Here is a 16,654-nt window from a genome sequence, read left to right as displayed (position 1 = left end):
TACATAGCTGACGTCGCTCTCCAAAGAGCTGCCACAAGATCTCATTTAAAGCCTGCCAGGCCATACATCAGAGGATTGCCAGGATTGGAAGAAAGGAAATGTTAGCTGCCTCCAATTGCCAGTTCCCTATCTCTTGTAATAGGCCATCTTTAACTGCCATCCACTTTCACTGGGTGTTTCTCAATGTCGAGGACGCTTCCTTGGTAGGACATGTCCCTCCGAGTCAGGTCTTTCAGAGGCTAGGCAAGAATCCTTCCTCTCATTCAGAGAACGAAGAATGGGACAGGTAGCAAGTGTGCAGGTGTGCGTCATATGCGAGGCTCCGCCTTAAATGTTCCGCCAAAGATTTTGGAAATTGGTCCGTGCGCAAAGCATTGTGGGGATTTTAAGACCGCGGAGGATACACTGGTGCATCCTCGAAATGTCCAGCAATGAAGGATTCAGTCCTTGGTAGAAATCCAAGGATCCTGGACATTGGAACAGTTCTTCGGCGGCACTGGATGACGTAGCATCCTTGAAATAGTGGCTCTGGAGGAGCCTTCCTCGACATTAAGAAACACCCACTGCATTAGAGACAGGATTATGGGGTCTCACTGGAAAGCAATGTTGGTGCATTGTTACGAGTTACGAACAACTGTCTCTAAAAGAGAATGAGATGATTTAGCAGATGTATTTATATATCATGTCAAATACATACAAAATATATATGTATGAAATAAGTGATCAATTAGTCTATCAGCAGAAAATTGATAAATAAAAACTCTCTAGCTCTGGCGGGTATTCGTAAAAAACAAAGGAACTTTCGACCAAGAACACTTAACTTTTTTATTTTGCACAGAAAAAGGATTGTGTCCGCCATCATTCACAATGGAATAAGAAAACTACAGCTACAAATAACTATTGTATGTGCCTGCAAGTCTTGTTTAATTGTGTATCATCATTTTTAATTGTTCTTTCTTTGTATTTGCAGGGGCATTACAAGTAATTACACCAGAGATAGCTAGAAGCTGATTTGCATCTATTGCCTGTCGCAGATTGACAAACAAACAACCCCAAAAGAACAGACACGGTACGCAAAACACAAAATAAAAATCCATCAGTTTGGAATATCAAACAGAATCAGTGTGACGAATACAAAAAATAGAAGGCAATCATTGGTGGTGACAATGTTGTGCTGATGTTTGCTTGCTTTGAGGATGGTTTTAAAAAATGTGAAGCTTCCTGATTGTTGGTGAGAATAGAGTGGTGCTGGAATGAGTCCTACAACAGGGAATGAGTTAGCATTTTAGCATTTCCAGGCTCCCTCTTCTCAAAGTCAAGTTCAAGTCAAAGTTTGGTTGGATCCCCGAAAAAAAGGTCTGTGGTTAACACAAAGTTACGAATGTTTTAATAGATACAATACATCAGAAAACATCCCACTGGTGAATGTCTCAAGCTTTTAATAGTTTTAAAAACACCAGATGCTACAAGTGATTAAATGAGACCCTCTAAAGATATCATGCCGCACATTCGCAGCCTTTAGCTTAGCGGTTGTTATGCTTGAGGTAGTCTGTTTATAGCCTAGCGTTAGCTTTTTACACCTGCCGATTGCGTTGACCCTTAAGCTAGTGTTGATATGAAACGTGTGTTTGCAACAGATGTTATTTTCTGCAATAGGTCAGAAAAATGCAATTGCCCTTGCAATGCTGACTTATGGTTCGGCCTACAAAAATAAGTCATCACTGCACATTCTGCATTTTTCTACTACTTTAACCATGAAAGCAGATTAAGCATTTATTCATTGCACTGGCTTCCAATTAGGTTCCGAATTGATTTTAAACTCCTTTTATTTGTTTTTAAAGCCCTAAATGGGCTGGCTCCGGCTTATATAGCAGAACTCCTCCATCGCTACACCCAAGCCAGAGCAATAAGGTCAGCTGACCAGCTGCTGCTGGTAGTGCCCAAGACCAGACTAAAAACCCGAGGTCACCGAGCATTCGCAGCAGCTGGCCCCAGGCTCTGGAACACTCTACCCCTCCATGTGAGGTCGGCCCAGACCCTAGGGGTTTTTAAATCCTCACTAAAGACTCACTTCTTCTCCCTGGCCTTCTAGTCAGAGCGGAGCACGACTCCTGACATTTCCCTGTGTTTGATTTTTATATTTGCTGTTGTAATGTATTGTCTTCTGTTTGCTATCGCAGTAAAGTGTTTTTTATTGCATGTACAGCACTTTGGCTCGACCAAAAATCGTTTTTAAAATGTGCTTTATAAATAAAACTTGATTTGATTTGATTCAAGAATTATGCGCGAATTGTAGATGTTTCGAAAGATAAGTGGGTTTGTAATCTGCCTATACTTCAAGCAAAAGAGTTGATCACTTAGTAACTATATATTAGGGATGCTCCGATCGCCAATTTCGGGGCCGATCGCCGGAATCAGTATCGGCCGATACCGATCACCGATCCGATCGAGTGGGCGGGGCCTAAATGGAAGATTTAAACATCACTTTAAATCTTCCATTTAAAGTGATGTTTAAAACTCAGTTAATGGGGCTCATTCACTGGAGCTTCCACAAACAACAATCAACTTAATTATTACATTCAAATGAAGTACATTATTCAAGTTTACATTCACTTTGGATAATAACACGGGAGAAATGAGCGGAAGCGCTCTCTTTTCCTCTCTCTCTCCCTCTCTCCCTCTCTCTCCCCCTCTCTCCCTCTCCTGACAGCCTCTCAGTATCTCATGCAGCTCACTGATCCAGTGATGAGTGACCCGACAGTGAAGAATAAATATATTTATAATAACTAGTTTAGCTTGTTCCAGAGGTAGATAAAATAACTAACTGTGTTAGGTCTAACTCTTGTGTGATGCTCCGCTCACCGGTCCGTCACAGCGGGCGGAGCTGCAGGATTTCTGCTTCACGTTGCATACCGCTATTTTACTGTCTTTTTCGGACACCTTAAAATAATGCCAGACCGGTGAAGCCATTTTGGCGAGCTTGTTTTGCCGCGCATAGAGAAAAGTGTATTTTTGTACGTCATGCGATCGGCTCTCGCGATCGGCATGTTTAGAGAGCACCGATCGATCGGTAGAGTGAGTATCGGCCGATCTCGATCGGTGACCGATCGATCGGAGCATCCCTACTATATATAATAACCAGAGATGGGGTCGTTACTAAAAAAAAGTATATATTACATATTACATATTACTTTAAAAAAAAGTAATATATTACACTACTTCGTTACTCTCTACATAAAGTAACTCGTTACTTTACTCGTTAGTTTACTCGCAGGGCCGGCCCGCCCCTCCCTACAGGCAGATCACGCAGACTGCGGCGCACCTACAGTGTGCGCGCCACAGTTTTGCCTCTGCGAGACTCCACTTGCACCCCCAATTACTATTGCATTAAGGAAGACATAACACAAGTCTTTCTTTTTATATGCTCTCAAATAGGCTACCAGCCACACAACATAGGCCTACATGTATATAAACCTGCGGCGGAAACCCCTCTAGTCTGTCAGTGAGTGTGATTATTTTATAATTATAATTATTATCAGAGTTGGGTGTAACGCGTTACTTTGTAACGCGTTACACCCAACTCTGATAATAATTATATATCTGAATGATATACTGTAAATTAAGGCTGGACAAATAACATCCTGGTCGACAAAATAACAAACAGTTTAAGTTAAAAAGAGCAAAAAGTTTAAACTCCCAAGCTGATCAAAACAAATCAGGCTTGTCTGGTGTTGGAGTTTCTTGGCAGCGAGGACAAAGACTAACTGTTCAAGAATGGATTGAGTCTCAAAAACTTTTTTGATATAAAGCGAAGTAATAAGTGAAATATAAAATGTACATGTCTTTGCTTCTTTTATTAAAAAAGTTGTTTTGCAGAAAGATGGTAACCATTCAATCAGAATCTCATTTAAAAAACATTGCAGTTTTCTATTGAAAATTGAAAATAGCCAAAAGCAGTAACGAAATTAAAGTGTGTGTGTGTGTGTGTGTGTGTGTGTGTGTGTGTGTGTGTGTGTGTGTGTGTGTGTGTGTGTGTGTGTGTGTGTGTGTACCTGGTAATGTTTGAGTGTGCCGTTGATCAACAGCGTTGACTGCTTCTCCACCCTCTCAATGACAGCGTGGGCGGCACCGTAGTAAGACGCGGTGCTGGTTTGTCCGGTAGGAACACTGTACTCATCGTCCACCTGAATGGCCGACCTGCATGTGTCATGTAAAAGAGAAGAGAATCAAAAAAAGGAAAGAGGGTGTCTTTCCCTCATCTCAGTGTCTACTATTTGGACCTCTTCCCTCCTAAGCACCCGTTGGGAATATCCGAAGACTGTTAATGGTTTTGTAAAAAAATCGATCTTTTAATGTTTACTTTGATTTTAATTTATATTTTCTCTAATTGGATTTAATTGAATCTTATTTTGTTTTTTATTATTGTTTGTTTGTTTATATTGTTAATTCATTTATATTTGTTGTATGAAACTTGAATGAAGTGTTTTTGTAAAGTGTCTTGGAGTACCTAGAAAAGCACAATAAATATATAAAATGTGTATTCTTATTATTAACAATAACAATACAAATAATTTCATCCTCGTCATTATTGTTATTGCTTCTTCTTCTTATTAATCATATTATTATTATTGATATCTTTTTTAATAATTCCACTTGGTAAAAACAAAACCAAATGTTTAAACTAAAGATTGGACTTCTGTTTGCAGCTGATAGAGGAAAAAGGTGCTCTGCAGTAAATCAGACAAAGTGTGATGTTTAGTAACCATAATACATTACAGAATAATATCCGTGGTATCAGCGACAAACTCCTCAATTCCACTGGGATCGATTATCTTCCTTTCTTCAATTTCTTCTTTTCTTTCAGCCTTGGCCTCCTCTTCGTCCTTGTATGATAAAACATGACATGAGGGAAAACATAATATATGAACAACAGCAGAGACGGAAGTAGCTCTGAAGATGATTACTGAAGTGCATACAGCTACAGCCCCCTGGTGGATGTTGATGTGTGTGCAGTTGTTCTGACTGAGAAGTGGCTGAAATGCTTATTAATAAGGTTTGAATGATTTGAATCAGTGCAGCAGAGTGATGCTGATTTGACATCATCCTCTGTGGGATCTCACTAATGAGAAAGTGACTGACCTCCTCCTCAAACTCTGAGCTGCTCTCCTCACTGTCCGACCGCGGGGCCACCTCATACCTGATATATAGAGGAGGAAAAACAATGGAAAAAGAAAGTAGAGTTACTATATTTATTTTCTGTCAGGCACACATCAAAATAATGAACACGCCAGAATTACCCAGCAGCAATCTAAACCTGCCAGGAAACAGGCTTTCTTACTTTATTTAGGGTGTTGAATCCTTGACATACTATATATGACTTTAAAATGTAAGGACCTCACAATGCTGTCCTTATAAACATGTTAGATCACAGCATGTCTGCAAAAATGTAGCCTTATTTAAAAGAAAAAAGGCAAAATAGTGCCATTTCACTGAACTCACAATATTCACTCATTGACTTAAATGCCTTCGACATGCCCTTACACATTCATAAACTAAGCCTGTTTTATTTATTATAAAGAAGTTATTTTTAGGGATTTGTGCTCATTCAAAGTTAGTGTGATGAAGAACTGAAAGGCGGTTCATTTAAAAAAAATGTTATAGGCAACCAGTGCCTTTATTAAAGTGTCAGTGATGAAAGGGGGAAACAGAGGAGAACACACACGGCAAATGGTCCTACGCATGGGGGCCGAGCCCGAGTACACGCCACGTCTGCCAACTGAGCTATACAGCAGCCCGCAGTATAATAATATCTTGATTAAAGATGTATTTGTTTCCCTGAAAGATCACCAGAGAAGATCAGCATCGGCATTTGCCACATTGTTATTCTAAACATCGGTGTTGGGTATTGGCTGACAAAAGTGAATTTGTTGCATCCCTTCTAACATCCCTTTAATTTGTCAGAGGTTGACAAAAGTAGAGAGTGCTTCTTCCTCACCCAGGGTTCATCTCGAGCCAGGCCTCCAGCTGGCCGGATTTGGGAGCATCCGTTCCCTGCAAAACTTTCCCGGTCTCCGTCTGAATCACTTTGACCGGCAGCTCACTCGTCTGGCTGCTCTCGTCCATGGGCTGCAGGAACAACAAACCACAAGGTGAAACATGCATTTGAACAGAACCCTTCAATTTTCAAAACATACTTGAGTGTTCTCTAAAGCATGTAAGATGTTAGGCTTTCATAGCTGCTGATCTTTTGCTGTTTGCATATATATGCTAACAAACATTTTGTATAAGCAATTTATATCTTGATGTAAATATTGGATGATCAGATCGACAATAGAGGAAGTAGGAGAACATCGCCCCCTGTTGTTTCCCTGAAAAGAGGAACTAAAAGTTAGAAAAAGTAACTCTTTTACATGTAAAGGAACATGTTCACGTGTTCTTTGCCATTTGACAAAACCCCAGACGTCTATTTTCCTCAAGTCTTCATCAAACACTTCTTCTTCTAGCTTAAGGCACTGGGTCTATATTTGCTGGATTGCCTTGCGTGTGAGCATTGAACTCACTTGAATCAATGTATATAAATGCTCGTTATTATTGAAAATTGGCATTTGTTAATCACGCATTTCATAATTTCAGCAAGTTGCTGTGATGATGAATTGATCTGGACATTTCCCGTGTTTTAAGTTCTGTTCCTAACTCACTTATTCTTGTTTGAAATGCTGCAAGGAGTGATAATATGATATCATGATTCATTAGCATGCAACATTTAGGATTTCAACCACTGAGGGATTCAATGAGTGTTTTTAAACTTTAGCGTATCTATTCCCAACAGGAGGCAAAGGTAGCTCAATTAAAATGTGAGGCAGGCTGTAAGGGAGAATAAACAATGGAGTTTGTTTGTTGCATTATTTACAGGAGGTGGATTTTCTTTGAAAGTACGTAGGGTTCAGTCAGCCTTTGAAAGGATTATTATTATTTGATATGATTTCTCTTTTCATTTCTGGCAGAGCACATTTAGAATGCTGAAGTCAAGTGCAGGTTTGGTTTCTGCAGCCGGAATAACCTTCTCAGTAAGCAGCAGAGCAGTAAATATCACCAGGAGATTACCGCGATAGTTATATATCCTCAAGAGATCCATCAATGAATCAGGTAGGAATATGAGATTCAAAATGCTGTTTGAATGACCTTATTACTGTTCTGTCTTCTTATAATTAAGGGGGAAACAGACATTTAAACTATTGTTTTATGTTATTATGTTGAACTTGTGACTAAACAGTAGCATGTTTACACATCCAGCACAAAATGAGTAGTGATTTAGAGTTATGTCCATCTGATGAATAAAAGACAACTATTCAATAGCTTTTAGCTCAATTTTGGTCACCACCAATTTCCACAGGAGTATCCGGCTCCTTTTCTGCTAAACACTCCTGTCTACCAGCTAGTTGTGTTACTGTGTCCATCTGCTGTTTAATGCTGAGCAGGTTGTGAAAACAAGGTTTTTCAGAAGTGTCACAATGAAAACTGCTTTCTGCTACTGCCCAAAATGCTATGAAAGCTGTAAGAGCGAAACAACAAGTAAAGTTGTGGGCTCGATTTAAAAAGCTTTGTTAAAGTGGAGATGCAGATCAACAAACTCTTCTACATCGTCACATTTTGTACCTGGTTATTAGAATAAGATAATATCAGATTCAAACAAACGGGTACACAGTATTTTATGACCAAAAATGCAATAAATAACTTAAAGCTCTGCAGCTCACCTCTCCATCAGGTCCAATAGCGCTGGTGCCCTCACCGTCTCCATCCACCTTCGAAACATGACATACAAGCAATTAGCTGACATATCATATGGATCTCAGAAAATAACTCGGTGGCAAACACGTTCTTTGATACTTGTTTGCCGGAAATAAACAGCTAAGTTTCATAACTTTGCGTCACCATTGCTAAGCTAACAGCGGCTAATAATGTGATGACGTTTAGTAGCCTCATGTAGTCCCTGGTTAGCAACCACCTTTTTTAAGTCAAGTCAAATCTTCAGACACTACTAGAGGGGTATTTACTAGTGTATTTTATATCGTAGGACAAAACGTGAAAATCTTGTAAGCTTGTATTAACCACAGCCATTTTTTCAGGCATCCAATCAACAATTTAAAACATGCGTTAAAAAAACATTGACTTCGAGACAAAGGAACCTGGACGTAATAGATTCGTAACTCATTTCCAGGACTTACTCTAAAATGCCAACCTTCCCTCCATTACTCCATTAACGAGCAAAGAAGAGCTCTCCAATGGAATGATCAAGAATCATGTAGGGTTATGTGTTTATGTAGGTCAGCGGTTCTCAAACTGTGGTCCGCGGACCACTTTTTTTTATCAAGGATTTTCCCGGACCACTTCATATGCAAACTTTCAAAATAAGTACATATAAACGTAGTGTTAAAACGCAGATATTTGTTATCGTTAATTATGGACAACACTTAATTTCACCACTGGTTACCCATGGTTACGTGTGCGCGTGCAAAACCACAAACATAGATCGGTGGCTAGCATCAGGTTCTCTGAAGAGAAAAGAGGTTAACGTTACCGTTAATGAAGATAATGAGAGTGAGTCGGAGGCATCTACAAGCCAGATTCCGCAGAAAAAAACAAAGAAAGGGAAGATTAAGAGAAAATACAATGGGAACTACTTGGAACTGGGATTTACCTACATAGGCACTGAAGATGAGCCTTTGCCAGTATGCGTTCTGTGCTACGAGACACTGGCTAACGAGAGCCTAAAACCAGCTAATCTTCGCAGTCAATCTTGGAATCTGGCACTACGTTTATATATGCACTTATGTTTACGGTTTGCATATGAGGTGGTCCGCGAGAATCCTTGATAATAAAAAGTGGTCTGCATAAACAAAAAGTTTGAGAACCCCTGATGTAGGTGATACTCCTAGGATCGTTATCACACATACTCAACTGAGGTGGCAACATATGTGTTCATACAAAAGCCTTTAGAAATGACTAACATCAGTGGCATCTCAGACCAGGGGGTCAAGAAGGGCTGAGAGTCTGCAGGTGGTCGTTCCAGTCAAAGATGAGACCAGAGGAGTTCACTGATTATTTCTGCCTCTCAACGAAGGTGTGAAATGATGTCGGGTGTCACTGAGTCTGACTATCACCTCAGTGTCTACTGGAAAATAATGAACCATGAGATAAAGGTGGTCATAAGGCATGACTCACACCACAGTAACACTGTTGTGGTTGGAGCTGATAGGGAGGAATTCATTTACTTTATGTAAGGATTAAAAGATTATACCTAAATCAATACACTGTGTTTTGACCAAATAGTAATTGTACAGCTGGGGATGGGTGATGGGCTAGACATATCAGTAATTGGCTCAGTACGATTATCTTTGTTCATTTTTACTCATTTAATTTCCACACAAACCTGCATGAATATATCAGCAGGTTGCAAGTTGAACAATGTAAACACATCTTCAAACATTATTCACTGCTTTGGTCAAGCTCCAGGAAACCCTATCCTGAGTTTCGACCCATATTACTTTAAAATATTTAAAGTTTGACGTCTGCTGTTGGAAAGAGGACGTTTGACGATACGATTAAAGGAGTCAGAAGGTGATGAGAGGCGCACTGTTGGTTTTGCTCATTTCATGTTTTTCTTTCTGACTCAGAGAAGGTAAAACCTTGGGTCTTCAGAACCTAGTGGAATACAAATCAAATATCCATACGCATTTAAAGAAGCTTTCGGTGAAAAGGAACCACCTGACCTTTTTCTATTCCTACCTTCTTTTTCTTCTTCTTCTTTTTCTTGTCCTTGGCAGCCTGAGCAGCTTTGTGTTCGTACACCAGGGTGGTGAGGTTAGCCACGTATTCATCCGTCTGCTGCAGCAAGTAGGCCAGACGCTTGTCTTTCTTTTGGTCGATTAGCTTTCGGTAGCCTTCTTCATCTTCTGCCTGAGTGGGGACAGGACGTTCATTATTGTGGTGTGTTATGGACAAGTTCCTTACATCAATCTAACAAAAGCTCAAATCCATATAAAACCCACATATTTGTTCTAGTTGATCATAAAGTATTCTAATATTTTGATGATGAATGATTGCAATGAATTCCTCAAAATAGTGATATAAACACATTTTGGATTGGAAGAATATTCAAAGTTTCATTGAAAAAGTAATATGATAGATAAAGGCGCTCTATAATGCTTTTGGGGGGTTTGCAGTGACAAATAGCTTTGGTTTTATATATGAGTTGATTACATTAATTAATGTTTAAGTTAAGATTTACAAGAAATGTTTTAACTGTGTGGTAGAAAGCTAGGGTAAGAAGTGCTTTGAAACTACTGTATTTATTTCATCCTTGTCCAGGTTGCCTCTCTGTGTCTTTCATCTCCACAACTCTTAGGGATATAAAGTATTTACTTCTTAAAGGTGTGATATAATATATATTTGGACTTTCAGGTCCTTACCATGAGCCTCCTCATCCTCTCCTTCTCGATTCTCTCAGTCTCCTTCTTCTGCTCCCTCTCTGTGTTGGTGTGCCAGGTGGCGATGGATCTGGTGAGCTTCTGCATTTTTCCAGAAATCGAGCGGTGATACTCTTTGAAGTCCTTTGCATGCTGAAGGATGCTGTTGAGATATTCCTGAAAAGCAAGTAACAAAGTGTTACTAGTAGAAATAATGAAGCATTGTGATGCCAGACTCCACTTTCTCTGTCATCACGCAGGTTTAGTTGTAACTGTCAATGTTGACTTTTAAGAAACAATCTTTCTGATAGCTGTCGTGTTTCTCTTCTTTATCTTTAAACATCAGCTCTAAGAATAGCATTTTCAATCAAAATCGTAGTTATGATGACACCTCTTGTTTCGAGGGCATTCACACGAGACTACACAGGACAATTTGTATTTTTTGGAACCACTCCTGCTCCTCTCTGAACATGTTTACGAACACTGCGGATCACCTGGTGTTTCTGTCTGCGCTTCTTCTCCTGCTCCAGCTTCTGCTGCTTCTCCAGCTTCTCCGTCATGCGCGCCTCCCTCAGCGTCTGCCTCTTGCTGCGTCTGTAAGCCTTTGAGTTGAGGGCCGTCTCCAGGGTGGTGTCTCGCCTCATGCACGCCACCACGTCCTGTCTCAGCTGGAGATAGGCATGGATTAGATGTATCAATAATGTCAGAACTGTGCATGTGAGCAGTACACTTATATCGTAGGCAGAATTGATCAAAATTAAATCCATCGGAAGCTTATGAGACATCATTACACGTGTAATAGCCTGAGATATTCAATTAAGTTAGTTAGTAAGTTATTTTCCTTAAAAAAGTTAAAGATTTAGAAGTGCCGTGTGGCACAGAGCAAATGAGAAACACTCAATTAAATACGGTTTCCTTTTCTACAGAAAATCTTCCAGGACATCTTCCTTGATGGTGCAGCTGGTATCACAGACAGGAAACACGCCATACTTGAATCCATTTCTTTACCTTTACAATCTAGGAGTTCATTCTCAACTAAAGAAAAAAAGCCACATGTTTAAATAATTTCCAAAATTCTAATAATTTGTGTTTTCAATGACTGGAAAATGGTAAACCATTGTTATTTAGGATTTATGGCAACCCTGTAACGAACTATTTTATATTACGTGCATTGAGTTATTCTGTAACACAATAACACACAGCTGTAACAGCAGGGACTCATAGCAACTACGGCCAAGTAAATGAAGGTGTATAAACAACTAAACTGTCTAGATATCACTAGAATACAAATACAATTGCATAATTGTGTTAATTACAATATTATAGAGGAAAAACTCATTTGAACTATCTCTTTTACCCTTTTAATAAGGAAATCAAATGTCATTAAAAGTCAACTCAGACAACTAACGCCTACTGTTTAGATTTGATGTAAGGAATCAATAGGGAACTGAGCAATGTGTCCTGACAGGGTAAATGTTTGACTCCATCAACTGTGAGTTATACATTAACTGAGTAGATGAGTATTCTGTGCGGTCATGTTGAACATGAGTGGAGCCACTGCTTTGTACCTGCCGCTGGAAGTTGAGCAGACGCAGGGCCTTGAGCTCCACGGTGGCTTTATTCCTCAGGTCGGGGGCGAGAGAGCCGGGCAAACTTTCCAGCTCCTGGATTCGATGAGCAATCCGAGCCTGCAACCTGGGGAGCATTAAGACGATGGTAAATCAAACAGTAACAACCACCCTGGAGAGAAACTCCCTTTACTTAAACAACCTCAGTCACGTAAATGATCTTTTCATCAACCAGTGGATCCCTGAAAAAAAACTAAACAAAGAAAAAAATGATGTTCTGAAGGTGGCATGACAAGAGATTGTATCCGTTATCATTTGCTCTACAGCACAGTGAGCATTTCAGAAACCAGGGTGTTGTTTTGGAAATGTGTCCATGCATTATTCTCTGGGAGATTTAATTCATTTATTGCTGTTTTGCAAGACTTCCCAAATCGACAATATGTGGCTGGAGTGGGACTAGGAAATAAAAAAACATTTAACCTGTACTGAAATAAACAACTGGCTTCAGGTATATCATGGAATGGATTTTTAAAGAATGTCTGTTTGTCTACAAGTCCCTAAATGTTATGGACCCTAAATATATTTCTGTCCTGCTCACTGATCAGATCCCTCATCGTCTCCCGAATAAACCTAGAATTAAAAACGTAATCAAAGGTGCATAAATTAGGAATAGGACAGGTTATAAAGAACATTATTTAAAATTAAATTAGATATATTTGTATCCATCCCAAATTGGGCATTTGTGTTGTCTCGGCAGCATGTTAACAGGCATTGCATGAGTAAAACATATAATAAAATAATATTCAAATAAAATAAAATACAAAATAAACATTTCAATAGTAACAAAATATCTATTTACAAACAAGTAGGTAAATATATAATACACAATACAAAATGTACATATCAAATATGTATGTAGTTGGGTTTGAGCGTTGGGTGGTTGGCGGAATTAGTTTATAAAAATACTCCAAAAGTAATTTATATGGAGTATTGCTTATTTTATTTATGTGTTTTTTATCTCCTGTTTTACTGTAAAGAACATTGAGTTTATTGTGTATGAAATGTGTTATACAAATGAAATCGACTTGTTATAATAAATGCACACTTGGGATCAGACTGAACTGTTCTCCACCTCCTGAGTCTGGATGGCAGAAGCTCCTCCCCCCTCTGAGACACCACAATATTGCTAATGCATGTTTTCAAGCTGTCACACACAGTTGACCTAGATAGGGATGACTAAAGTTGTTGTGTACTGAATTAATTGAGCCCAAACTTTCTATCTACAAAGTGATAATGATTTGAAGTGAACAGCAAAAGTATGGAAAAGTTTACCGCGAGTGTCAGTGAAAATATCAAGGCAGCTATTATTGATTTTTTTTAACTTTTTAAAAATAGGACAGTATATTGGCAGACTGAAAAGAATGCGAGAGAAAGAGGTATGATATGCAACGAAGTAAAATAAAATGTTAGATAAAGTTCATTAGCATGTTAAAATGTGATGTTTTGTCCAAATAACAGTCCAAAACCAAGAGATACTCAATTTACAATAATGTAAATAATACAAAATTATCAAATCCTCTCATTTGAGAAATTAGAATGTCTTGCATTTTGGGTATATATATACGACTTAATCAATAAAACCCATTTATGGAAAATGAGATCTTTGGACGATAAAGTTAGTGTTATTGACCGATTTATTTTCAAACGGCAGATACAAGTACGTGGCCTGGCAGAATCAGGAGTGTTATGAAGGTACCATCATACGGATTTGAGCTAGAGCTATATTAATAGATAATGGCTCACTGCAGATGCTTCAGTATGGGCGTATGGGTTTGGGTTAAGTAAAGTAAAGCTGGAGTGCAGAAATGCAACATATGGATGCACTTAAACCCCATGTTAAACCTGAAAAAACACAGGCCAATATAACTGAATGACCATATCATGATATCAGTATAGGCCTCAAAAGCTTGTGTTTGACACCTATATGACTTTTTTAAGTAAGATCTAGATATTGAAGGGCTCACCTTTAAAGGTGGATGAGCATCTTTGTTCAACTTCAATTCAACAACACCGGCTTCCTTGTCACTAAAGTTGTTCAGACACAGGTACTATCATTATGTAATCAGTAGTATTCTCATGTAGCTTACCCTCAATGCATACTAGCCCGAGGGGGAACATCGGACAATAATTGATAAGCTCTGACTGTATTGTTTTGATCACCCAACTGTCAGGTGCCTCAGATGTGTATCAATAAGTAAAGGCTGCTGTGTTCAGATTGCATAATTGGACAGACATTGTGAAGAGAGGTCAGCTGAGGTGATCTGAGAGCATGTACAGATTCTCAAAACAAGAGTCGTGAAAGTTATATGAAGGAAAACAAACCACAGCAAGAAGGCCTGCGAGCCGTCCTCACATCTCCATCAGATTGGTCATTTGTGTGTACAGAAGCTACATCAAGACCATATGGGCTCACAGACTAATGTTATTCACACTATCCATTTCACAGGTATAAGGATACCTGGGTGGGATGGGTACTGAAATCTGGCGTTTAAAAGGATTGATGATCTCCAACGATAACTGTTCTTTCATCAGTTCTTTTGAGTGTTATGTTGTTATTTATTTTCACTCAACAGCCAATACCTGTTTACGAACATAAACGTGTAAACATGTAAAAAAGCAGCATTTCCATTTGCTCTGTCTGCAGCCTCTCCTTCACCCTTCTGATTTTGTACACAAGCAGAGTGTGTTAGCTCTGTTAATGGTTCATTGTAATAAAAAAGCTAACACAAACGGTCCAGATGTTTTTGGACAAGAGCTCAACGTTCTTTGTAGATCCCACCTCAGCAAAAATGCTTATGAAGTTAAGATAATAATAGCGTGGTAAAGATAGATACCTGTACTCTCTCTCTTGCAGGATCCCCACTGGGTCCAGGCCCTGGGGCTTCTGGATGGGCGTGATGCGGTTCTGTTTCTGCATCTGGAGCATGGGGGACACCTGCTGACCTGGAGGCTGGGGGGTCAGTGAACTGCCTGGCATGGGCCCGGCTGGCACAGCAGAGGCCTGGGGGGGTGCAGGGGACGGGCGTCCACTGGGAATAGGAGTGAGGTGCTTCTGGGCGTTGGCTTGATTTTCAACACCCTGACCTGGAGACCAAACACTTTGTCTGTTATTGGGTCACAGACATGGTGAACATCTATTTATAAAAAGTAAAAAAATAACAAAACAGATGCTCCTGATGCAAGGAAAAGCAAAACACTTCCCACAACACAGGTTATAGATTTACACCCAAATAAAGTCGAGTCACCCACATTTTTTAAAACCCTTAAACCGTATGAGCCTAATAATTAAAGGTGAGCTGGAAATTCAGGTTTGATCTTGGAGCAATGACAATAAAGGCATGCTTTTGAACTTTAACAAAAGAATGTGTTTTTTACCACCAATACAGTAGCAGAAATCGCAGGTCTACAATGGGGCTCTACGTAGACTGATCTGTAAAGAAATGATTCTGTTCCGGATAAGCAGGTACACAGCACGGAGGGTTTCTTCAGTTCAGTGGAACAAGTGTCATGTATTTTCTAAAGGGGCCATATTGTGCTAATTATCAGGTTTCATAATTGTATGTTGTGCCCAGAGGTCGCGTTAACCGAATATTTTGCGTCTATGACGGAATTTTTCGAACAATGACGGAAAGATCTGAAAGCCGTTAGAAAAGATTAGAACAAACTCAGAACAGCGCCAAAGTTTCCCCGCAGCGGGGCTCCGGTATTACGCCGTGTTACGCATGCCCGCCCAAAAGGAAATGATATAGTTTCCAAACTTAACTTTGCCGAACAGATCATTGAAATCTGTCTGAGTATTTGCTTTACGCTGTGCGCGCTCCCGCGAGGTGCAGTGGGCATGCATAACACGGCGCTAACAGTTCACGGACCGACAGGTGATGATGGATTTTGACGGAAATGTTACGATCCTGTCCGTCAAAATGACGGGCAGTGAAAAAGTCTAGCGCAACCTCTGGTTGTGCCTCTCCTGTGACATGTCTCAATGCTTTAATGTTCAAAATGCTCTTTATTTGTCTCATACTGCCTGTGCTGCAGCACCTCTTTTCACCCTCTGTCTGAAACCAGAGCCCAGTCTGCTCTGATTGGTTAGCTGGAAGGCTCTGTTGTGATTGGTCAACCGCTTTGAGATGTCCCACCCTGCTTTTTGTTGCAGCCCAGGAGCCGGGTTGTAACACCTATCAAATACAATGTGTTGGAGCACTAGCCAATAGAAGCGTGAGTGTTATATAGTGATGTCACTATGTTGTGGAAGTAAAGAAAGGAATAAAATGGAGGTGTTTCAGGCAGGGGGGGGGGGGGGGGGGGGGGGGGGGGGGGGGGAGAGAAACTCATTTCTGGAGGGAACTTTGGGATTGTAGCCTTTGCAGACCATTTTACATGCACACAACTATATAACACACTACAGGAAAGGGAAAAACCAAAATGCATAAAAGGGCCCCCTTAAGACTAGCAGCACAGCAGACACATACATATGATGGGAGGGGCCTTTCTCCCCCCATGCCTGGCTCCATCTAGGCTTCCCCATGTTCCTCCACACAAGGTCACTCTTTAATCCAGACG

The 16,654-nt window shown here is 40.0% G+C and overlaps 1 protein-coding gene across 3 annotated transcripts in view; it reads right to left on the bottom strand.

Moving 5' to 3' along the window:
* smarca2 (SWI/SNF related, matrix associated, actin dependent regulator of chromatin, subfamily a, member 2) overlaps positions 1 to 16,654 on the bottom strand; it is an 81,569-nt gene that overhangs the window by 59,607 nt on the left and 5,308 nt on the right. For all 3 annotated transcript variants that reach the window (XM_034216621.1, XM_034216623.1, XM_034216622.1), the window contains exons 6-15: positions 14,929 to 15,178; positions 12,035 to 12,161; positions 10,961 to 11,134; positions 10,470 to 10,643; positions 9,787 to 9,957; positions 7,755 to 7,802; positions 5,996 to 6,126; positions 5,140 to 5,197; positions 4,777 to 4,883; positions 4,053 to 4,197 (exon numbers count right to left, since the gene is read on the bottom strand). In XM_034216621.1, coding sequence (XP_034072512.1) covers positions 4,053 to 4,197; positions 4,777 to 4,883; positions 5,140 to 5,197; positions 5,996 to 6,126; positions 7,755 to 7,802; positions 9,787 to 9,957; positions 10,470 to 10,643; positions 10,961 to 11,134; positions 12,035 to 12,161; positions 14,929 to 15,178 — 1,385 coding nt within the window. The remainder of the gene's footprint in view (positions 1 to 4,052; positions 4,198 to 4,776; positions 4,884 to 5,139; positions 5,198 to 5,995; positions 6,127 to 7,754; positions 7,803 to 9,786; positions 9,958 to 10,469; positions 10,644 to 10,960; positions 11,135 to 12,034; positions 12,162 to 14,928; positions 15,179 to 16,654) is intronic.

Source organism: Gymnodraco acuticeps, unplaced genomic scaffold (genome assembly GCF_902827175.1).
Source record: "Gymnodraco acuticeps unplaced genomic scaffold, fGymAcu1.1, whole genome shotgun sequence".
In the NCBI taxonomy this organism is placed as follows: Eukaryota; Metazoa; Chordata; class Actinopteri; order Perciformes; family Bathydraconidae; genus Gymnodraco; species Gymnodraco acuticeps.
This window is presented reverse-complemented; position numbering and strand designations above follow the sequence as displayed.